The sequence below is a fragment of the Lepus europaeus genome, chromosome 9 (assembly GCF_033115175.1).
Source record: "Lepus europaeus isolate LE1 chromosome 9, mLepTim1.pri, whole genome shotgun sequence".
Taxonomy (NCBI): Eukaryota; Metazoa; Chordata; class Mammalia; order Lagomorpha; family Leporidae; genus Lepus; species Lepus europaeus.
Window position 1 is genome coordinate 84443950 of NC_084835.1, and position 23861 is coordinate 84467810.

The window sequence follows — 23861 nt, forward strand, 5'->3', positions numbered from 1 at the left end:
TGCCGAGGGCTTGTTAACCAGCCTCATGGAGCCCAGACACATTCTCCAAAAACGCCGAGCTCACGCCGCACCGACCAGCGGCAGGCCGAGAACCTCCAACCCCTTAGCACCCGGCCTGCCGCACACACGCGAGGGTCCCGGGCGCGGTGCCGTGCGGCGAGGCTGGGCGGCTGCCCGGAGGCCGGGCCGGGACGAGCGCTCGGTTGCTTCTTCCACCCGCCTCTAAGGGGAATCCCACAGCCACACTTCGCTGACCGAGGGTCTGGGGCATGTTGGTGGGCTCCACCGGGCCTGCTCAGAGCGACAAGAAAAAGCGGTGCTCGCTTCCCCTGCCCGGGGGGGACAAGGGCCGGACTGCGGTGAAACTCCAACAGGCAGCGCGTTCCGGACAAGCCGGCCCGCCCGCCAGGCGCCGCCCCCGGGCCGCGGACCCGGTGCCACCGGCGGCCAGGGAGGCGCGGCCGGGGCGGAGTCGCCGCGGGCCGGCCCCGCGCACTTCCCGGGGCCGAGTCGGCCCGGACGGTTCGGCGGCAGACTTGGGCCATGGCCGGCGTGGGGGCAGAGCCCGGGGCCGAGCTGCGGGCCTTGGCGCCGGGGTTCGCCCACGGCTACGGCCAGTGCAGCCTGCACGAGCTGCGGGCGCGCGAGTTCCACCGTCTGGCAGGTGAGACGGGCAGGCTGGTGGGCGCCGGGGGGCACGCGGGTTTGGGAACCGACGTGGGCGGCGCTGCGCTCCAGGAGGAAGCAGCGCCACCTCGCTTATGGCTCATTTTGTGTCGCAAGACCAGGAGGGACGTGTCCCCGCGTCCACCCGGGGTGCGCGGCGCCCTTGGGGGGTCCCACCCGCATCCGTAGGATTTGTTGTCCCTGGGGCAAGACCCACCTAGCCCCTTGCAGCTGCCCCTGCCGTCCGCGAACAGGAGTCTCCTCGCCCTCGCGTGCCCCTTAATCCCCTCGACTAAAAGACCCCCCCTCCTCCGGAGCCGAGGTTGCAAAATCCTGAGGTCCGGTGGCTGTGAGTGCTGGGGGCGGCGGCCGGGAGGCAGGAGCGGCGCGGGGGCGGCCGGCGCGCCAGGCGCGGTCGGAGAGGCAGAGTCCTCCCGAGGCGGCTCTCTGGGCAGGCTGGGAGAGCCCCGTTCGTTGCTTTTATTTCCCCAAGCCTCATCCTGCTGCGTCAGAACAACGCATCGGAGCGCTAAGCTCGCGGCGGGCGTGGAAGATTGCTCAATCGGGCAAGCCGAGCTTTAAGAGCTGGGCGAGCCTGGAGCTCGGACACGGGATCGCACAGCGCCTTGGAGTGGCGAGGCGCCGCGGGCTGATGAAATTGGAAATCAAGCTGGATCTGGCCGTGGCTGACCTTAGCTCTTTGTCGCAGGTCCGCAGCTCTGCAGCGGTGCCAGAGAGCTTGGGTGGCGGCTTCATCCAGCGCCAACCCCAGTGTCCGGTGGTCAGGGAGGGGTGAAGTGGGCAGCACAGGGCACCTGGATGGGAGTGTGTGTGTGCTCTGTCCTGCCGAACAAGGGGTGGCTCTCCCCAGGTCGTGGCAGAACAGCCCCGGTGGGTGACCCACGTGTCAGCAGCCCCAGAGCCAATTTCAGCTCACTGCCTCCTGCTTCGAATAGCAACTCTTTCTCCCTTTGGGGGCTTCCAGAGCTGTGGCCTCCTCCTGTGTGTTGCCTGTCTGTGAAGTCTGGGCAGTCAGGTGGGAGCCAGGGGGCTTCTGTGGGCCTCTCTACCCCGTCCCCTCTCTTCCCTGTCTGGGGGGACCTCTGGAGACAGCCCCTTGCCCCTCTGCTTGCTCCCACCCTCTCTCTCAACTCTTTCTTAGGGAAATTTCTCACTACACAGAAATAGAGACTGAGGCTTTGAACACTCACAGGTGCAGAGGGAGGGAGGGAGGGAGGCCCTCCATTCTTCTGAAGCAAATCCCAGAGGCTGTCTCATGGAGTAGGTAATTATTTCAGCACCACACCCCCTTAATCCCCTAAATCCTCTCCAGCTCCGATCTGTTGCACCTGCGGTGGGCTGGCACCTCCCTGTGACACTAACCCTGGAAAAGCAGTGGTGTTCTGGGCCCTGCCTGGTTTTCTCTCCGATGCGCAGCCAGGATCCCAGGCTGGCCTCAGGGCCTTGTGACCTCTGCTGAATTTTCGCCGGTGCTGTGTGTGCCCCGTGGTTCGTGCATGCTGCCAACGTTTCCTCTGTACTAAATTGAGTAGGATGGACCAAGCGGACACCCGTCCTACTGCTGGACGTCTTGGAACACGTCCACTTTCTTTTTTTTCCCTCGTGGAGAAGAGTGAACCCGAGAGAGAGGGCAGGGAAAGACAAACAAACCCAACAGAACCCAAATCAAAGAGCCTCCTCCTCTCCTTCCCCTCCCCTGACGTTTTCCTGTCAATCAGAGAACCAACCGTCTGAGTCAGTGGTAGCCCTGGATAATTCAATGCTTAACCTTCAGGTGCCGAGGTGTTTGCCTTCATCGATCGGTGGGGCACCTCCTTGTGTGAGTGAAGGGAGCGGTTGAATATACAGATGTAGTTCAAGTGCTTCTGACGCCCTGGGGCGCTGACTGCCAGCCACTCACGCAGTGTGGGACCGAGAATGGGTGGGGCCCGGCCCAGAAGAGACCATGGCGTCTTCTTTCTGGAAGATGATTGAATGTCACTTGGGTTTGTGGTAGTTGGCCACCTTCTTGTTATTTTTTATTTTTTATTTTTTGACAGGCAGAGTTAGAGAGAGAGAGAGAGAGAGAGTTATAGACAGTGAGAAAGACAGAGAGAAAGGTCTTCTTTCCGTTGGTTCACTCCCCTAATGGCCGCCACGGCTGGCGCTGCACGCTGATCGGAAGCCAGGAGCTGGGTGCAGGAACCCAAGGACTTGGGCCATCCTCCACTGCCTTCCCGGGCCACAGCAGAGAGCTGGACTGGAAGAGGAGCAGCCAGGACTAGTACCCGGTGCCCCAACCAGGACTAGAACCCGGAGGATTAGCCAAGGGAGCCACGGCGATGGCCAGTTGGCCACCTTCTTTTTTTTTTTTTTTTTTTTTTTTTTTTTTTAATTTACTGGAAGAGGGGCAACCGGGACAGAATCCAGCACCCTGACCGGGACTAGAACCCGGCGTGCCGGCGCCGCAGGTGGAGGATTAGCCTATTGAACCGTGGCGCCAGCCAATAATAACAGCTAAGCCTGTGGTGGGTTGACTGGGTACTGGGCAGTGGACTGGGTGCAGTCATCCAGCAGGTTGTTGAACCCATGTCCCGGGTGAAGGACCAGGGGTCGCAGATGGTTAGTGGTAGAGCCAGGGCTCTATCCAAGCTGGTTGATTGGTATTCAGCATTGCTGATGGCTTCGCTGCCTGACCTCAGATCAGATCTGAGATCTAATGCTGACCTAACACAGTTGCTTTCTCTCTCTCTCCCTCCCTCCCTCCTTCCTTCCCTCCTCTCTCTCCTTCACTCTCTTCTTTTTCCAGAATTGACTATTGGACTCAAGGCCAGAGCAGCCTTTTCCCTGGTCCTGCAGAAGACTGAGGGCACGCACGGTACACGGTGCTTCCCAGCAGCCTCTCCGGTCTCGCCGTGCAGTGTAGCTCCACCTGACCACGGCAGGCTCCTGATGCCTTGCTGAACAAAACCCTTTTTGTTGTTGTTATTTTTGGTTTGTTTCCTTTTTTTCCCCTGAATCTTCAGTAAAATAGAACATTTTATTTGAAAGCCCCCCCCCTTTTTTTTTTTTTAGTAGATAACACAGTTTAATGACACCAGATTCAAGAAGTGCTAAGGGAGGTGGGGGAATGGCCCGGGAGCCTCCCCTCGCTCCAGCTGCAGCCATCATGGCCACCCCAGGGTCAGTCACACTCGTGTCTTGTGTGCCTTTCTGGTGGTTGTCTGTATGTTTGTGTCGGCCCCCTCTGCCCCCCTTCTGATATAGTTCATATTGAATTTGTTTATGATCTTTACCACTGTTATGCTGAGTTCTGTTTTGTTGTGTCCTCAGCACTTTAAACAGTGCCTGGTATGTAAGTGTTAAATAGTTCTTGAATGTAAAAGTACTCAATAAACCAAGAATAATTGGAAATTTAATCAACCTGATAAAAGCTATCTATGTAAAAGCCCACAGGTAACATCATACTTCATGGCAAAAGACTAAAATGCTCCCTACCCTCTCCACACCCTTGCCCTCATGGTGAGGTCTCCAGCCTTTCACTCTGCCGAGCTGAGTGGAAACCACCTTATCTCACTCATGTAAATTTGCACCTCTCTTTAGAAGAGGGACAGGAAGCTGGTTTCCTTGGTCTCCGAGAGTCCTGGCTCTGGCGAGCCGTGTGGGGAGACAGGATCAGGGCCTTCCCATCAGGGATGTCCCTCAGGAGCTCCAGAACAGGGTGAGTCACGCTGTGTGGGAGGCTGCCCCAGCTCCCTAAGCGAGCTGGGAGGCTGGTTCTTCAGGAACACTCTGCAGGCAGGAAGGGCTTTCAGCTTTCGCCGTGGGCTCTTCCACCGCTCGCGCCCACATGTGGTTTAGCAGCACACATCAAAGAGGCTCAGGGTACTCGGTGTCTAAATGCACTGAATGGGTGCAGGTCAGGCTTACACAAGTGAGGTTTAGGCACAAAGGCTGGAGAACCTGGAAAAGCAACCTGCGGCTGTGTCCTGTGCTTTTTTCCAGGAACTGTCTACCTCGACCATGCGGGAGCCACCCTGTTTGCCCAGAGCCAGCTCACAAACTTCACTAAGGATCTCACAGACAATGTTTATGGTAAAGGAAACATCCACGCTGCCCTCAGCTCCGTGCAGCTAACACGGCTACATGAGCGCCACGGTAGACAGGGCTCAACGAGCCCCCTGGGTCATCTGTGTCGTATGTGTGTGCTCAGGGGCTGCTGGTTCAGGAATGCACAGGTACTTCCAGAAGAAGGCATCCATGTCAGGAAGGGTACAGCAGGTCTAAGGTGCTGTGTTTGGTGGCAATGAGTGACCCTGTACCATGCAGAGGGTGCGCAGGCAGGAGCAACATCCATTCATTCACTTATCCCACAAACTTTTTTCCCTTATTTTTTTTTAAAGATTTATTTATTTGAGAAGCAGAGTTGCAGACAGAAAGAGACAGACAGACAGAGAGGTCTTCCATCCACTGGTTCACTCCCCAAATGGCCTCAACAGCTGCAGCTGGACCAATGTGAAGCCAGGAGCCAGGAGCTCCTTCTGGGTCTCCCACGTGGGTGCAGGGGCCCAAGCTCTTGGACCATCTTCCACTGCTTTCCCAAGTGCATTGGCAGGGAGCTGGGTCAGAAGTAGATGGGTGCTCTGACAGCTTAGCTCAGGCATTGCCTGGAGCTTGATTTTTTTTTTTTTTTAAGATTTATTTATTTACTTGAAAGGCAGAGATACAGAGAGGCAGAGGCAGAGAGAGAGAGAGAGAGAGAGAGAGAGGGAGAGAGGGAGAGAGAGAGAGAGGTCTTCTATCCATGGCTGGAGCTGAGCCGGTCTGAAGCCAGGAGCCAGGAGCTTATTTCAGGTCTCCCACATGAGTGCAGGGGCCCAAGGACTTGGACCATCTTCCACTGTTTTCCCAGGCCATAGCAGTGCGCTGGATCGGAAGTGGAGCAGCCGGAACTAGAACCTGCGCCCATATGGGATGCTGGCACTGCAGGCAGCGGCTTTACCCGCTATGCCACAGCGCCGGCCTTGGAGCTTGATCTTTATTCTGGGAACATGGGCCATCACTGAGAGCATTAGTCACAGCACAGCAAAGTCAGGAGATAGCTTTGGGACGTAATAGTAGCAGGAGCAGTTGTAGTGTTGTTGGTGGAAATAGTGGTAGGTAATATTCATGGAGCCCTCAGCGTGCGTGCGTCAGGTGCTGTTCTGCACGCTTCCCGTGTGTGCTGTCCTCATCCTCACAACTCTGGAGCTGTAGGTTGTGCTTTCAGCCTTGCATTGCAGAGGAAGAAATGGGCCCAGGGAGCACTGGTCACTAGCCTGAGGCTCTGCAGTTAGGAACTGCTGGAGCTGGGGGCTGAGTCTTCAGACACTTTGGGTCCAGAGCCCAAGCCCTTGGCCCTCGCCAGGGAGCTCTGATGATGTGCACTAAGGCATTTGTCTCTTGCCTGTGAGAAGCCAGCAGCTATTTAGGTCTGGGGAACAGTCTTGAGGGAAGGTGCCGGCCAGGGCCTTTATCTTGATTTTAATCAGTGATTTGCAGACCTGTAAGTTCCTCCTCCAGCCTTTACAAGTGTCATAAAACCGTGGGAAAGGTGGGAGCCTGCAAGCCGGCCTGGCCGCAGGGGATGGCAGGTGTTCCTAGTGATACAGGGCTCATGGCAACAAGGGTAAGCACCAGGTTCCATGGGATTCTGCCAGCTTCTCCTGGTAACAGCCATTACTCTGTGGCCTCTTGTATCTGGAGTCTGTTTCTTTTAGGTAGATACCTAGCAGTGGGGTTGCTGGACCATACGGCAGTTTTAGGTTTAGCTTTTGGAGAAACTTGAGGGAGGAGATGCTGAAGGGATGCAAGAAGAGAGACTAAAATAGTAACCTGATAGCTTTGTCTTTGTAACCTGCCAGGTAATCCGCACAGTCAGAACACCAGCAGCAAGCTCACCCATGACACTGTGGAGCAGGTGCGCTACAGGTGAGTGACGGGGTACATGCTGGAGCGGGCCCCCTGGATGGACAGACTTCCTAGCTACCACCCACTGCATCCCACAAAGGTGGAGTTGGGTCCCATTCAGCATCCCACTCAAAGGCAATGTGTGCATCACAGGAAGCATGAGCATCAGCCGATACGCAAGTGAGGGATGAGTGCAGAGCAGGGCAGACCGGAAGTGCAGGCAGGTGGCTTTGAGTTGCACACGACTGTTCTGTGTGGCTCCAGGCTGGATGATAAGGAGTGACCAAGGTCCTGGGTGGTGTTTTCAGAAGAAAAAGCAGTTTCTCTGGCTTTATTAGGGCCTCTTCTTTTGTTCATCTCTTTTTCCCCTCTTTCTGCTCTTGGCACATTAAACAGCTCTTTGTACCTTTCCATGTATAATAATTGGTTCCTGGCAAATAACTTCAGGTGGCACCTAAAGTTAACTTGAATGAATATAATTTAAAATTTGAAAGTCTGGCCAGCGCCGTGGCTTAACAGGCTAATCCTCCGCCTTGCGGTGCCGGCACACCTGGTTCTAGTCCCGGTCGGGGCACCGGATTCTATCCCAGTTGCCCCTCTTCCAGGCCAGCTCTCTGCTATGGCCCGGGAAGGCAGTGGAGGATGGCCCAAGTGCTTGGGCCCTGCACCCGCATGGGAGACCAGGAGAAGCACCTGGCTCCTGGCTTCAGATCAGCGAGATGCGCCGGCCGCAGCGGCCATTGGAGGGTGAACCAACGGCAAAAAGGAAGACCTTTCTCTCTATCTGTCTCTCTCACTATCCACTCTCCCTGTCCAAAAAAAAAAAAAAAAAAAAATGAAAGTCATATGTTTACTGTAGAAATACATATCTGCAAATTAATTTATTTGAGAGGCAGAAATAGAGTGAGAGTGCAAAAGAGAGAGAGAGAGAGAGATCTCATCCAGTGGCTCACTTCTTAAATTGGGGGCTGGAAACTCAGTCCAGGGCTCCCTCATGGGTGGCATGGACCCAACCCCTTGAGCCATCACCACTGCCTCCCAGGGTCAGCGCTAGCAGGAAGCTGGAGCCAGGAGCTCGGGGCAGGTATGCAACTCAAGCATCCGGGTCTCTTAACTGCCGCACCCAGCACCACCTTGGGGTTGCCGCTGTTAGAAGCGTTGTAAAGCCAACAGATGACGTAAAGCTTGTTGTGGCGGGGCTGGAGAGCAAGCCCCAGAGAGAGGGCATTTTCAACTAGGATTCAGGTTGTTGTGGATCGCTGTCATCTCCAGTCGAGGCGGGTTTTAGGAGGTGAATCTGCCATCTGTCATCTCTTCCCCCAACTTCCTTTGCCTCTGCTCTTGCGTCACAGTGGTTGCAAAGCCTCTCTGGACTTTTCTCCCAGCTATTCCAGTCGCTGGGTCCTATTTAGTAGATGTTTCGCCCCGGTGCCGCAAGTCCTGGTGGTCGGTGACCCTGTGCTTCCCGCAGGATCCTGGCTCACTTCCACGCCAGCCCTGAGGACTACAGCGTGATTTTCACCGCCGGCTGCACTGCGGCGCTCAAGCTGGTGGCAGAGGCCTTCCCCTGGGTGTCCCGGGGCCCAGAGAGCAGCGGCAGCCACTTCTGCTACCTCACGGACAGCCACACCTCCGTGGTGGGCATGAGGAAGGCGATCATGGCCATGGACGTCACGTTCACCCCGGTCAGGCCTGAAGACTTGCGCTTGGCAGAAAAACGGGGCGCTGCGGCCTGTGACCCCACCTGCCAGCTCCCACATCTCTTCTGCTACCCGGCTCAGAGTAACTTTTCCGGAACTCGCTATCCCCTGTCCTGGATAGCAGAGGTCAAGGCTGGGCGCCGGAGCCCTGTGAGCACACCCGGGAAGTGGTTCGTCCTGCTGGATGCGGCCTCCTACGTGAGCACGTCACCCCTGGACCTGTCGGCTCATCAGGCCGACTTGGTCCCCATCTCCTTCTACAAGATCTTCGGGTTCCCCACGGGCCTGGGCGCCCTGCTGGTCCATAAGCGCGTGGCCCCCTTGCTGAGGAAAACCTACTTTGGAGGAGGCACGGCCGCTGCCTACCTTGCGGGCGAAGACTTCTACGTCCCCAGATCGTCAGTGGCAGAAAGGTAATCTTGTTTCTTTTCTTTTCTGACAGGCAGAGTGGATAGTGAGAGAGAGAGAGACAGAGAGAAAGGTCTTCCTTTTTGCCGCTGGTTCACCCTCCAATGGCCGCTGCGGCTGGTGCGCTGTGCCGATCTGAAGCCAGGAGCCAGGTGCTTCTCCTGGTCTCCCATGCGGGTGCAGGGCCCAAGCACTTGGGCCATCCTCCACTACCTTCCCGGGCCATAGCAGAGAGCTGGCCTGGAAGAGGGGCAACCAGGATAGAATCTGGTGCCACAACCGGGACTAGAACCCGGTGTGCCAGCGCAGCAAGGCGGAGGATTAGCCTGTTAAGCCACGGCGCCGGCCGGTAATCTTGTTTCATCCATGGCCTATGCAGATCATCGAGGCTGGGCCCTGGCGTGTGCCGCTGGTTGATTGTGCAAGGGGTGGGTCTGGGCCCAGGGTACAGGGGAGTTGGCTGTCTCTGGCAGGGACAGACTGGTGACCGGGCTCAGATCCAGGAGGCAGAGGTAGGCTGGAGCCTGCCATGGGCGATGGATCGGTGACTTCTGCCCCCAGTGTGTGGGCTTCTCCCTAGGAGCTGTAGAGCCAGGGCCTGCAGGTAGAGGTGGTAAGGAGGGTGCCCACCCGGCCTTTGCCCCGCAGTCCTGCCAGAGGTGGCAACTGCCGAATCGGGAGGTTTTAAACGTGGTAGCTTGTGGAACAAGCGTGCATGCGCACTGGCAGCAGAGCTGGTTCTCCAGCGACCACAGTCAGCTCGGCGTGGTAGTGAGTGTGCAAGGAGAGGCAGTTGAAGCAGAGGCCGCCTGAGGAGTAGGGCCTTGGTGGGACAGGCTCTGTGAGCCATTAAGAAGCACGAGGGCAGTCCACCACTTGCCCACATAGGCCAGAGGCCTCGGCCTGGGTGCCTGTCCTGTGCCCCTTGGTGGCAGGGGTAGGTGCTGAGGTTGTGTTGGGGAATCTCCTGGGTGGTGGCAGCCGGGGCCCACAAGGTTGACCGTGTGAGAGAGTGGAAGTGGCCCTGGTTCTGTAGGGAATGACAGAGCAGGGTGCCATGGGGCTCAGGTGGTGACTAACGGCGTAGGGTTGGGATGGAGGACGAATGCCATAGCTTTGGGGTCAGTGGACTAATCCCCCTGCTGGGGAGGAAGAAGAGTCCCATCCCACAGACCCCACACAGACTCAAGGAGCCCGCGGGCAGGGCCATGGCCTTGGCAGTGGAGTCAGCTGTCACCAGCCTTTGGCCTCACCTCCTCGGGAGTGGACTCTGTCCGCACTGCACGCCAGCCACGGTGGCGGGCGGCTTGATCTCCCTGCACCTCCTGGTCTCTGCCAGGCGGCTGTGGTGATCCATCCCCACGGAGCTGGTGCCGGTGGAGCAGCAGGGTGGAGCGGCGCCAGTTCAGGTTGAGAGGCTGTGCGATGTCTGTTTCATTTAGGACTTCTCTATAGCTGGGGCATTCTGAAACAGCAATGCTGATGGAAAATTCTTCACACCCAAGTGTGGTCATCGACCCTCTGATAAGCCACCCACAGACAGAATGACAGGCACGTGATGGAAATTAAAGGCAGGTCAAAACGACACCCCAAACTTGATTTGGCCACCAGGGCATCTACAGGCCAAGGGGAGTGGGGCAGCTGTTGGGGCCCAGGCCGTGGGTGAGCCGGGCCTGGCCAGACCCCTTCCCTTTGAATTGGGTGGATCGCTTTCCACCACGCGCCACGCCAGGACTCCGAGAAGGCACAACGAGGGTATTCACCATTTTAAGTCTCGGTTTTTCTTGTGAATTTGACTGGAACTCAAGTGACTTAATACCCAGTCAAATGCTTATTGAACACATACCTGGACCATGCTCTTAGCCTCTTACATTTTATTTTTATTTTTTAAAAAGTTTTAAAAATGATTTACCTGAAAGAGTTACACAGAGAGAGATTTTCCATCTGCTGGCTCACTCCCCAGATGGATGCAAGGGTCAGGGCTGGGCCAGGCTGAAGCCAGGAGCTTCTTCCTGGTCTCTCACGCAGGCGCAGGGGCCCAAACACTCAGACCATTTTCCACTGCTTTCCAGGCCATTCGCAGGGAGCTGGATTGGAAGTGGAGCAGCCAGGACTCGAACCGGTGCCCATATGGGATGCCGGCATGTCAGGCGGTGGCTTTACCTTCTACGCTGACTGTAGCCTCTTGCATTTCATAACTCGATGAATTATGTACATAAAACTTAGAAAACAAAACACTTTTTCTAAGAGTAAGCTATTAGTAGTATTTATTAGCGGTCAGTGTTTTATTACTAGCTAACAGCATCACTTAATGATTATCTGTGAATTCATTAATGGTCAGTCAATGAATTACTAAGTGATAATTACCTGCTTAATACTATTATTGCTAATTTATTAGTGATTAAAATTAACTCATTATGAATTCTGAACATCTGCTCGTTAGCATCAGTGTTGCAAGGGAATGACAGTAACACGTGGAGCGAATCCTATTCACAGGATGTCAGTACAGCCACGGTGTTTCCACTGAAAGCTGCCGCCCGAGGTTGCCTTGGATACCGTCCTTCAGCTGCACACTTGCTGAAAACGTCTTCCTGTCTCACCTGTTTTCTGTCCCCAGCAGCGGGGGGGCCCTGTTCCAGCCCAGGTCCCACTGAGCTAAGCCTCTGCACTGAGTCACCAGCACGCACTGGGTGGCTCATGCAGGGTGGGGGTCTCTGCCACTGCTGCTGCTCTGACCCCACCTGCCGCCCTGTTCCCCTGGCCAGCTGAGGCCCAGCACACGTGGACCTCCTGCTGCCCCCACCCTGTGCAGGCTGTGCTATGTGACGGGCAGCTCCTGCTCCAGGGAGTGCTGCTTCCTTCAAACTGAACTTAGCTCTTTCAAAAAGTCCCTCTCTCTTTCTTTCTTTCTTTTTTATTATTTAGAGAATACTTTATTCTGTAATCAAACCCACGTAAATAAGACCTTATGTATTTAATACGGTGTGTTACCCCTGTACAAATGGGGAAAAATTAAGTTTAACGTTTCTGGCCAGTATGGCTGTTAATTTCTGTACAATGCTGACTCAACACGGAAAACAGGGATACTTTTCTCAAAGCTGACAGCACAGCTAAAGTTTCCAAAAATTCCATTATATAGATGGAATTTATATTTATATAAAAGACCAGTAATAGCAGTGTGTTATGTATCAACAGCAACAACAGCTTTGCCAGGTTCTGCAGTCATCTGAACAAAACTACAGAGACATCTAGCATTTCAAAAAAATGAATAAAGGTAAAAAACAAAAACACAAAGCCCCTGGAAACAGCGAAGTTCTGTTGCTGTTGTACCTGGGGCCATTAGTTTTTAATCAGAAGTCGCTCTTTCTTTGCTCTCTGACTTCCACGCAGTGTTGGCTCGAATGATCCTCCCCAGGAGGACTTACTCTGCCGCCCGCCCCTTCCTGCTCCCGCCTCCTCACGGTGCTTCTCACCGCCTGGCTCGGGGCTTCCTTGGCTTCTCTGTGTGTGTGTTGGGTTTTGTGCTTGTTCCACAGGCTGGGCATAATGAGGGCAGGATTTTTGCCTCCCTACTGTAGCTGTGGCGGCCAGAACGGTGCCTGGCTCCCAGTAGGTGGACAGTCCAGGCTTGGTGAACATTCTGAACTAAATGAATAGTTGTGAAGTGCAAACCTAACAAACGCTTGGATCACCAGGAAGGTGTGCAACTGTTGTATCCACGAGAGCCATGCGATTTGAGCCCAAGCCTGCACAGGCCTTGTAGTCATAGACTTGTCAAGAACTTCAGAGCGCACAGCCGCGCGCCCTGAATTGACGCCCTGTCGGTGCTGCCCTCTGGTGGCCGGAGGGAAGTATTTCAGGAGCTTGTAGCCCCTGAGGTTTTGTGCAGTTGTGTTCTCCAGGGGATGTCTCCTCAGCTTCCCCAGACAGGGGCTGTGCCTCAGGGTCCCTCGTGACCACTGCCGCACGAGGACGTTTGGATCTGCAGACGGGGCCAGAGCCGGGGCAGCCAGTGGGCCTGGTATGCTCAGCTCCCTCTCCTGTGGGGACGGCAGTGTGTTGAGGGAGCAGAGGGAAGCTACTGGCAGATCCCACTAAGCCTGAAGTGACAACCTTATTCCAGACCACAGAACACACGGGGACTGTGCTGGCCACAGCGTGACCTTGCTCCCCTCCCCCCTCGTGGTCGCAGGTTTGAAGACGGCACCATCTCCTTTCTTGACGTGATTGCCGTAAAACATGGCTTCGACACCCTGGAGCGCCTCACAGGTCAGTGGACATCGTTTCCCTGAGTCTTCGTTGATTTATTTGAAAGACAGAGACAGAAGCAGGTACCTCCCTGCTGGCTCACTCCCAAATACCCACAGCAGCCAGGCCGCAGCCAGGAACCCAGAGCTCAATCTGTCTCCCTCATGGGTGCCAGGCGCCCCACCATTTGGTCCCTTACCTCCCAGGGCGTGCACTAGCGGGAGGCCGGGTCTGAAGCAGAGGAGCCCGGACTCAACCTCAGGCACTGCAGCATGGGTGCTGGCTTCACCTGCTTTGCCAAATGCCTGCCCCTTCAGGCACGTTTTTGTCCATGCAGACTTGGCTCTGTATTTATTTATTTTTTTTTTACTTTTTAAAAAAGATTTATTTATTTGAATGGCAGAGTTACAGAGAGAGAGCGAGAGAGGCTGGCGCCGTGGCTCAACAGGCTAATCCTCCGCCTTGTGGCGCCTGCACACTGGGTTCTAGTCCCGGTCGGGGTGCCGGATTCTGTCCCGGTTGCCACCTCTCTGCTGTGGCCAGGGAGTGCAGTGGAGGATGGCCCAAGTCCTTGGCCCTGCACCCCATGGGAGACCAGGAGAAGCACCTGGTTCCTGGTTTCGGATCAGTGCGGTGCGCCGGCCGCGCAGTGTGCTGGCCGCGGCGGCCATTGGAGGGTGAACCAACGGCAAAGGAAGACCTTTGTCTCTCTCTCTGTCCACTCTGCCTGTCAAAAACAAAAACAAAAACAAAAAACAAAACAAAAAAAAAACAGAGAGAGAGAGAGGGAGGTCTTCCATCCCCTGGTTCATTCCCCAAATGGCTGCAATGACTGGAGCTGCGCCGATCTGAAGCCAGGAGCCAGGAACTTCTTCTGGGTCTCCCACATGGGTCCAGGGGCCCAAATACTCGGGCCATCCTCCACTGCTTTCCCAGGCCATAGCAGGGAGCTGGATCGGAAATGGAGCAGTCAAGACTCGAACCCGTACCCATATGGGATGCTGGTGCTGCAGGCAGAGGCTTAGCCCACTATACCACAGTGTCGCCCCCCCCCCTTTTTTTTTAGTTTTTAAAAATGTATATAAAGGGGAAAAGTTTCATGTATTTCATGTATGCAGTGTTAAGAGCAGCCTACCCTCCCTCCCTTGCACCCCCCCCCTTTCTTTTCTTATTTTTCTTTGACTTTTTACAATGACCTCCTTTGGCTTGATTTAATCACAAGGTTAACCTGCACTAAAGAAAGGGCGAGTTTGCTCTTGTTGCCTGTGTCTCTGATGGAGTCCTGGCAGGGTTCTGAGGAAGGGGGTGGTGTGGGAAGGCGTGGCACCGGCGCCAAACCCTGAGTGCGGGCCAAGCAGTGAGGCAGAAAGCAGGATTGGTGTTTGCGTTCTTTTTTTTTTTTTTTTAAATTTATTTGACAGGTAGAGCTATAGACAGTGAGAGAGACAGAGAGAAAGGTCTTCCTTCCATTGGTTCACTCCCCAAACAGCCGTCACTGCCGGCGCTGATCAGGAGCCACGTGCCTCCTCCTGGTCTCCCATGGGGTGCAGAGCCCAAGCACTTGGGCCATCCTCCACTGCCTTCCCGGGCCACAGCAGAGAGCTGGACTGGAAGAGGAGCAGCCGGGACTAGAACCCAGCACCCATATGGGATGGCAGCACCGCAGGCGGAGGATTAACCAAGTGAGCCACGGCCCCGGCCCCGGTGTTTGTGTTCTCAGTGGAGAGTACTCGGACAGGCAGGCGCCATCCCGATCAGGAGATTCCCAGCTCCGCAGAAGCGGAGGTGCTGGCACCGGCCTCTGAGCCAGCAACAGTTCCAGACCCTGAGGCCTTTTTCAGCATCGCCTTGCTAAGACCCTCTCTCCAAGGAGCTGTGTGACAAGCCCATGTGGCCCAGAGGAGCTCATGCAGGTAGCCTGGAGAGCAAGGATTTAAACCCAGGTCAGACCAGAGCCTGCCCGGCTGCTCCACTTCTGATCCAGCTCTCTGCTACGGCCTGGGAAAGCAGTGGAAGATGGCCCATGTCCTTGGGCCCCTGCACCCATGTGGGAGACCCAGAAGAAGCTCCTGGCTCCTGGCTTCAGACTGGCGCAGCTCCAGCCTTTGCGGCCATTTAGGGAGTGAACCAGCGATGGAAGACCCCCCCCTCCCCCTTTCTGTCTCTCCTCTTTCTGTGTAACTCTTTCAAATAAATAAATAAATATTTTAACAAAATGAATATACATAAGATAAATTTTATCAGTTTTTTAAAAAAAGATTTATTTGCTTAATTGAAAGGTAGAGTTACAGAGAGGCAGAGGGAGAGGGAGAGGGAGAGGAAGGGAGGGAGAGAGAGAGAATGTTCTATCCTCTTGTTCACTCATCAGATGGCCGCAATAGCCGGAGCCAGGCCCATCTGAAGCCAGGAGCTTCTTCCAGGTTTCCCATGAGGGTGCAGGGACCCAAGGACTTGGGCCATCTTCTACTGCTTTCCCAGGCCATAGCAGAGAGCTGGACTGGGAATGGGGCAGTTGGGACTTGGACAGGCTCCCATATGGCTCCCAGCGCTGCAAGCAGTGGCTTTACCCACTATGCCACAGTGCCGGCTCCTGAACTTTACTGGTTTTAAGTACAACTCAGCAACATTCACCCTGTTGAGCATCCTCCAGGCTCCATCTCCAGATCATCTCCATAATCTGCAGCTCCACCTGTTAAACAACAGCTCCTCAGCCCGTCCGCCCCCAGGTCCCAGGGACCTCTTTCTCTTTTCTGTCTCTAGGAATCTGCCCATCCCACGCACCTCCTACAAGACAGCAATGCTTGTCTCTTTGTGTCTGGCTTATGTCATTTGGCATGATGTTCTCAAGGTTCAGCCATGTGGAACCATGTATCCTTAATTGCTTTGCATGGTATGAAAATAATTTAAATGTTAATTAAAATAAATAGCAAACAATGGTATGTTTAAAGAAAAAAATTACATATTTTTAAGATTTTTTAAATGTGAAATTGAGAGGCAGAGATACAGAGAGAGAAGGAGAGAAAAAGTGAGAGAGAGAGAGAGAGAGAGAGAGAGAATCTTCCATCTGCTGGTTTCATCCTCAAATGACCTCAATGGTTGGGGCTGGGCCAGGCAGAAGCCAAGAGTCAGGAATTTCATCTGGGTCCTCCATGTGGGTGGCAGGGACCCGAGTACTTGGGCCATCAGCTGCTGCCTCCCAGGCACATTAGCAAGAAGCTGAGCGGGCAGTACAGCATAGCCTGGACTTGAACCAGGCACCATGATGTGGACCGCTGGCATTCTAAGCAGTGGCCTAGCCTGCTGTGTCACAGCAGCCACACCTGATTTATGTATGTTTTGCTACCTGTTACCAAAGGATGTAAATTATGTGCCTCTTCAAGTAACATTATAAAAGAAAAAGAAGTCAACAAGAATTTCTATGAAAAGATTCCCCAGAATCGGTAACAGTAAGCTGGCGTTGAGTTCCAGAGGCCTAAACATTTGTTGTCAGGGTGGCACCGTGCAGTATTTACAAATATGTAAAACATTAACAGTGGTGTCCAGGTGTGAAGCTATAAGAAGCTCATTTTTTTTTTCCTGTTGAGTTAAAAAATTATATTTATTTGAGAGTGAGAGAGAGCGCAAGCAGTCTAGTTTGCTGGTTCTCTACCCAAATCCTGTAAAGGTGGGGGCTGAAGCTGGGGCCTGGGAGCTGTTACGTTGAGCCAGCATCACTGCCTCCCGGGGTCTGCACTGGGAGTTGAGTCAGGAGCCGGAGCTGGGTATCCAGCCCAGGCAGGCACTCGGGTAGGACAAATGCCAGCCCTTTAAGCTTGTTTTCGTAAAAGTGGGTGCCTTTTGCATAGCACCCCTGATTCTCTTTTTTTTTTTAATTAAACTTTTATTTAATGAATATAAATTTCCAAAGTACTGCTTATGGGTTACAATGGCTTCCCCCTCCCAAAACTTCCCTCCCACCCGCAACCCTCCCCTTTCCCGCTCCCTCTCCCCTTCCAATCACCTCATGATTCATGTTCAATTCTCTTTATATACAGAAGATCAGTTTAGTATATATTAGGTAACGATTTCAACAGTTTGCCGCCATATAGCAACACATAGTGAAAAAAAAATACTGTTGGAGTACTAGTTATAGCATTAAATAAGAGTGTACAGCACATTAAAGACAGAGATCCTACATAATATTTTTTTTAAAAAAATTAATTAATTTTCTATGCCATTTCCAATTTAACACCAGGGTTTTTTTTTTTTTTCATTTCCAATTATCTTTATATACAGAAGATCGATTCAGTATATAATTAGTAAAGATCACATCAGTTTGTACCCACGCAGAAACACAAAGTGTAAAAATACTTTTTCAGTACTAGTTATAGCATCACTGCACATTAGATAACACATTAAGGACGGATCCCACATGGGATGTAAGTACACAGTGACTCCTGTTGCTGACTTAACAATTTGACACTCCTGTTCATGGCGTCTCTTTGCATTCCTAGGCGGCATGGAGAACATACAGCAGCACACCTTCTCGCTGGCCCGGTACACGTACGCTGCCCTGTCCTCTCTCCGGTACCCCAACGGGGCCCCTGTGGTGCGGATTTACAGCGATACGGAATTCAGCAGCCCTGAGGTTCAGGGTCCAATCCTCAACTTCAACGTGCTGGATGACAACGGGAACGTCATTGGTTACTCCCAGGTGGGCTTTCTCTGCCTCTCTTGCCCTGGCACCCTGGGGAGGCCCCCTGGCCTTCGTACAGCTCTTTGTCCCTCATTGGCACTGCGATTAGTAGGAGGGACTTCAGGAAGTTGACAGAGAACTGGATTTGCAGGTTAAGTTTCGGTGTGGGCATTTGGAGCAGCATTGCAATGCTGCTTGGCACCTGTGCATCCCACGTGCCGGGGTTCAAGTCCTGCTTTGCTTCTGGCTCCAGCCTCCTGCTAATGCTTACCTAGGAGGCAGTAGGTGACAAGGATGGGTCTCTCTGTCTCTGCCTCTGTTTCTGTCTTCTTCTCTCTGTCCATCAAATAGAAAGGAATAAAAATTTGAAGAGAAATTTCTTTTAGAATTTTGACATCAATGTGCTATTTATTCATAATATACATTTTCCATGAACTTTTTCAAAACCCCATGTATGGATGGATTTCAATTTTTTTTTTTCAAGATCGAAAAGGAGAGAGAGAGTGCAAGCCATCCACTCTTTTCTTCCCCAAGTGCCCCCCAAAGGCCAGGGCTGGGCCAGGCTGAGGCCAGATCTGGGACTGCAGTCTCGGGCTCCCTTGTGGACAGCAGGAATCTAATTAGTTGAGTTCACTTCTGCCTCCCAGGGTCTGCCTTTGCAGGAAGCTGGAGTCAGGAGCCAGAGCCAGGAATTGAACCCAGGTACTCCCATGCGGGAAACAGGCAGCTAAACGGCTAGGCTAAACACCCTCCTCAGACTTCCGAGTTCTCTGCACCACAATAAACTTACCTTTCAGTCCCCTCTCCCGTGAACTTTTTGCAGTGCCCTCATATTTTTTTCTGCCCTCTTTATTTAGCCAGGAGTAGTCGATTGCAGGTGAGAGAGAGGCTGATGGTTCTGCCAGCAGCGGAAGTGGACAGGTGGCAACTTGCCCGCGAGGGAGGGTGCCCTGAAACAGCACGGGCAGAAAAACAGGAGATAGAGCCCACAGGCGAGGCCATTTCCTGTCCGCTTCTATCACTGAGGTCCTTTCAGCCCCCGCGGATAACCAGACTGTTTTATGATGTCCCGCAAGACGAGAGCCTGTCGCCACCGCTTCTCTGCCTGATATTTGGAACTCGGAGCCCTTTTAAAATGAGAAATAGCCACGATGAACGTGCTATCACAGAAGCCCTTATTTCTGGCTTCGTTTGTGCAGATTCTGAGCTCAAAGGACCTAGTAGGTTGGTTCAAATGGGTTCTGCGGCTCCATCCTCTGGCGGTATTTCCCGGTAACAAAACCAGGCACGCCGCGGGCTGCAGGTCCGAACTGCTTGGAGCCTTGCCGCAGCTGGCAAAGCTGGTCCGTTCCTGTTCCCTTGAAACACCCAGAGCTGCTCTGAGCGCCCAGGCGTGGTGGCACGTGGTCGCCAGAGTGGCTCGGAGCCCGCGGCCCTTCCCAGAGCAGTCCGGTGAGGAGCGGAATCCACTGCCACGTCCTCACAGGCGCAGATGGCGCCCTCTGCCCTTGTTAAATCCCGGATTTCTCAAACAAGCTTCGTTTCCAAGGGATCTTCTCTCCCACTTCCCCCCACTTTCACCACCCCTTTACCCCTATCTCTCCCGAATAGCCTTAAGCTTTTTTTTTTTTTTTTTAAGATTTCTTTATTTATTTGAGAAGTGGGGTTACAGATAGAGAGAGGGAGAGACAAAGAAAGGTCTTCTGTCTGCTTGTTCACTCTCCAAATGGTCACACTGACCAGAGCTGGGCTGATCTGAAGCCAGGAGTCAGGAGCTTCTTCCAAGTCTCCCATGTGGGGGGCAGGGTCCCAAGCACTCGGGCCATCTTCTACTGCTTCTCCAGGCTATTAGCTGGGAGCTGGATTGGAAGAGGAACAGCCGGGACACAAACTGGCACCCATATAGGATGCTGGCATCTCAGTTGGAGGCTTAACCGACTACCCCACACTGCCGACCCCTAGCAAGTCTATTTTTAATATCTAAAAATGCTACTGATTTTTATGCATTGACTTGTGTCCTGCAACTTTACTGAATTTACTTACCAATTCTAATAGCGTTTTGGTGGAGTCTTTAGCTTTTTCTCCGTATATAATTTTCATTCATGATTCTAAAGCACATTTGTATTCACTGAGAGGTAGGGAGAGCAGTAGATGACCGTGAAGTGTGCTGGGGCGGGCAGTGGGGAGAAGCCCCAAAGAGGAGGACTCGCGGGGAGCAGGCTCCTGTCCGGCTGTTGGGGACTCTCATTCCCGGAGGCCGGGGGCAGAGGGAGCTCACCCCGTGAGCAGGCTCTGTGGCTGGGGTGTGGTTGGCTGTGCGGGTCCAGCGACGTCCAGCTATGGTTTCCCTTCAGTGAGGGAATTCACAGGAGTCTCACGGAGGTGACAGCGGCCTTTGGGAAGATCGGCCCGCGTGGCAGCGGGGTCTGGCTGTCTCATTTTCAGGGGGTGTGTAAGAGCAGTTAGCCCTCTCTGAGAAGATCTTGGGTGCTTGGTTCTGAAACCCGGGCCTCCTAGTTTTTCCCTCGCTGCTCCTGGAAGTGGGCGCATCGGGGGCACTGTAGGAGAGCCGGCTCAGGCTCTCGCCGCCTCTTGCTGGCTCTGCGGGCATGGGCAAGTTAACGTAAGCTCTCTAAAACTCGGTGAAGTGGCAATGACCACGCTGGTGCATGCCACTCACCGTATTGTTAGCAGGTTAAGTGTCTGCCTTAGCATGGGACTGGGAGAAAATACACATAAAAATGTTTGTTAAGTGCCCAATACATGCCCATCAAGCACAGAGGCTCCCTTCCCTGGCTGGGCCTGGGTAGCTGGGGGCCGGAGGAGACCAAGTCCCAAATGGGAAATGAGGGCAAATTAACTGAGGCTGCGACAGTGTGTGGCAGTCACGCACTCCTCGGTCTCCCGACACGGACAGTCCTTCCTTGGAAGGTTGGACTGCTGTCTCTTCTGCTTGAAGCCGGGCTGCCTTGTGGCTTGCTGATAAACCCACAGAACGCCATAGAGGCCGTGTTGAGGCGGGCAAAAGGGATGGTGCCATGTTGGTTTCATTCTCGGGGGTCACTCGCTTTTGGACCCCTGAGTTACCACCTAGGTTGCTGTCTTGGGCCCAAGGCTGTCACGCTGTGAGCGAGCCACGACACCAAGAGAGGCCAAGCCCAGGGAACTGTGGTTTTCAGACCTAAACTTGGAGCCCCCCGGCCCCCCAGCCTGGGGATGAGACACCTCCATGAGTGAGCAGTTCTCCCGGGGATGCTGAGTCATTCATTCCCAGCCTTCAGGTGGAAGCCTCCTCTGTGCCAAGGTGGGTGACAGGGTAGCAGCAGTGACAACTTGAGCAGTGAATAGGGGATGAGGGGGTGCCATGGGGGCTTCTGGCTGGTGATGGAGGTGGCTGGACCCAGGGCTGCTGCCAGGTCTCACCTCACAGAGCTGGGGGCCTTCTGCCTGTCACTCAGGTCTCCTTTCTGCCCGTGGTGAGGGATCAGAGTTTGTCTGGTTGCCTCTTACTCTGACAGACCAAGGGAGACCGGCAAAGTGAAAACTGTGGTCTGGACAAGGCTGAGTGCCTGGTGACAGTGGTCACTCCTCACTGCCTCTGGCCACCGGCAAGATGAATGCAGTTAGGTGTGTCCTCCCCCGAGTTCTGCCTGATGACTTTCCCTGCCCCGAGGCCCTTGGGGGAATAAATTCCTTGCTCCCAACTGGAGGAGCCTGGCCGGCAATCCCTGGAGTGCCATTGACCTTGCACCACCTCCCAGAGCCGCCAGAGGGCAGGCGAGAGCCTTGGGAACCTGTAACGATTCGGTAATTGAACCCGAAGTTAGGCAGAGCACCCAGCGAGCACCCAGCATGAGCCTAGGAGTGAGCTGGTTGTCAGGCCCCAAGCTGCAGCACAGTGCCTGGCTGGGGCCTGCTCTGGGAGGGCCCCAGCCCTGCAACCCCACTGAGGTGTCATCTTGTGAACTTGGCTGGAAACCTTTTGGCTCTGAGCTTGAGATTTGGTCTGAGTCAGATATTTGCACATTTCTATTCTTTCTTTTAAATATTTATTTATTCATTTATTGGAAAGGCAGAGTTACAGAAAGGTAGAGGCAGAGAGAGACAGAGGTCTTCCATCTGCTGGTTCACTCCCCAACTGGCCACAATGGCTGGAGCTGCACTGATTCTGGAGCCAGGAGCTTCTTCCGTGTTTCCCATGCAGGTGCAAGGGCCCAAGCACTGAGGCCATCTTCTACTGCTTTCCCAGGCCATAGTAGAGAGCCGGATCGGAAGCAGAGCAGCTGGGTCTCGAACAGGCACCCATACGGGATGCTGGCACTGCAGGCAGAAGCTTTACCTGCTACACCACAGCGCTGGACCCTATTTGCACATTTCTTAAGCCTACTTCTGTGATCCAAATGCTGATCTGAACCTCTCTCCCCACGCCCTCACCCCAAGCGGGCAGAGTAAGCTAGACATCTGTAACCTGGCTCCGTGTCGCATATAATCCGCAGGTGGACAAAATGGCCTGTCTGCATAACATCCACCTGCGCACCGGCTGCTTCTGCAACACGGGCGCCTGCCAGAGGCACCTGCAGATCAGCAACGAGATGGTCAAGAAGCATCACCAGGTTGGTCCGGGGGCCCAAGGCCTGGCCAGCCAGACCCAGGGCAGCACCCCCGCCTGCGCTTGCGGTTGGTCCTGTGTCTTGGTGGGGTGGGGGTGCAGGCTCATTTCTTGGAGCCCACTCTGTGGATACATGAAGTCAAAGGGGCCAACAAAACTGGGAAATGCTGCAAGGTGTTATCTCTGTGGCAGGGCATTCTCACTCATTGTTCCCTGCAAGGAGAGGGGTAGGATGGTGGCGAGGGCGCTAAGAGGGATGTGTCAGTCCACCTGCTCCTGGGGTATCGCCTTGAGGCCTCAGTCAGCTTCCTCCAGGCATGGGGGTGCAGTGGACTCTCCCTGTATCCCCCCCTTCCCTAGCTCTTCTCTGGGCTGAGGGCTTGCACTCTGGGGTGCAGCCTGTTTTGAGACATTTCGTAAGGGTAATTTGAAAGGCAAAAAGCCCCAACTTGTTTGGGAATTGTATCTAACTTGAGTTTATTTTGGTTGCCACCACATGTTGTATATACTAGGTCCTAACCACCTATGAGCTGGGGTTTCCTTGAGAGAAAGAGAGAGAGAGAGAGAGAGCGAGCACAAAGGAAAAGGGGAGAGAAGCTCCAAGCACATAGGGTAGTTCTGGATCTAATGTTCGACCCAGTGGAATGCCACAGCTCCATGTCTTGGGGTGACTGGCCTGGATGTGGGAGGTGTCCAGGGCAGCCCAGTGCACCAGGCTGACCAGTGATAAGCACCAGGCAGCTGGGCTGGGAGACCGACATCCGGCTGCCTTTTCTCCCTACCCATGGCTGAGACCCTCGGGCTGGCTTTGGCTTCACAGTGGCCCTGGGCAGGTTGTCCTCAGGGGCAGCTCCTTTGTCGTCCTCTCCTTGTCACCGGGCAGCTCTCAGGGCTGTGGACCTCCCTTCAGTGCCGAGGGCGGCCAGAGGGCGGCCAACCCGTGTTTCTCCTGCCTCCGCCCTGGGCAGCCATGAAGCTGACTCCTCTCTGCTTTCAACACTGCACGGGTCAGCACTGCGCCCGGTTCTGGGCAAACACTGTCCATGAAGTGTTCCCATTAAAAACGTCCTCGGCACCTTGAGGTTGGTGTCAGCTCCAATTTAGAGGTCAGCAAGGTGAGGCCCTCCCAGCAGGTCCCTGAGCATGGAGAATTGAAGTGTGCCTCTCTCTCACACATGGTAGTGTTGCAGTGCGATCTTCCGGGATCATTTTATTTTACTTTATTTTATCTGTTTATTACTTATTTGGTTTGTTTATTTATTTACTTGAGGGAGAGAGGGAGAGAGGAGGGTGGAGAGAGAGCTTCCATCTGCTAGTTCACTTCCCAAATGTCCATGATGACCAGGGCCAGGCTAGGGCTGGGGCTGGGGCTGAAGCCAGGAGCTAGGAACTCAATCTGGGTCTCCATAGGTAGTACTTGAGATAGCCCAAGTCCATGGGACATCACCACTCCCTCCCAGGGTCTGCATTACCAGGAAGCTGAGGTCAGGAGCCAGTGGCAGGTACTGAACCCAGGTATTGCAATGTGGGATGGAGAATTTTAACTGCTGTCTTAACTGCCACTACTGTTACTTCATTACTTAGCTACTCTGATTTTGAAGCTTGA

At 54.1% G+C, this 23861-nt stretch overlaps 1 protein-coding gene across 3 annotated transcripts in view; it reads left to right on the plus strand.

The window, feature by feature from the left end:
* Positions 1 to 511: 511 nt before the first annotated feature.
* MOCOS (molybdenum cofactor sulfurase) overlaps positions 512 to 23861 on the plus strand; it is a 47648-nt gene continuing 24298 nt past the window's right edge. For 2 of the 3 annotated variants that reach the window (XM_062201567.1, XM_062201569.1), the window contains exons 1-7: positions 512 to 664; positions 4672 to 4761; positions 6570 to 6636; positions 8087 to 8728; positions 12847 to 12992; positions 17465 to 17664; positions 22143 to 22259. In XM_062201567.1, coding sequence (XP_062057551.1) covers positions 544 to 664; positions 4672 to 4761; positions 6570 to 6636; positions 8087 to 8728; positions 12847 to 12992; positions 17465 to 17664; positions 22143 to 22259 — 1383 coding nt within the window. In that variant the 5' untranslated portion in view covers positions 512 to 543. The remainder of the gene's footprint in view (positions 665 to 4671; positions 4762 to 6569; positions 6637 to 8086; positions 8729 to 12846; positions 12993 to 17464; positions 17665 to 22142; positions 22260 to 23861) is intronic. The other variant, XM_062201568.1, reaches the window with a different exon arrangement.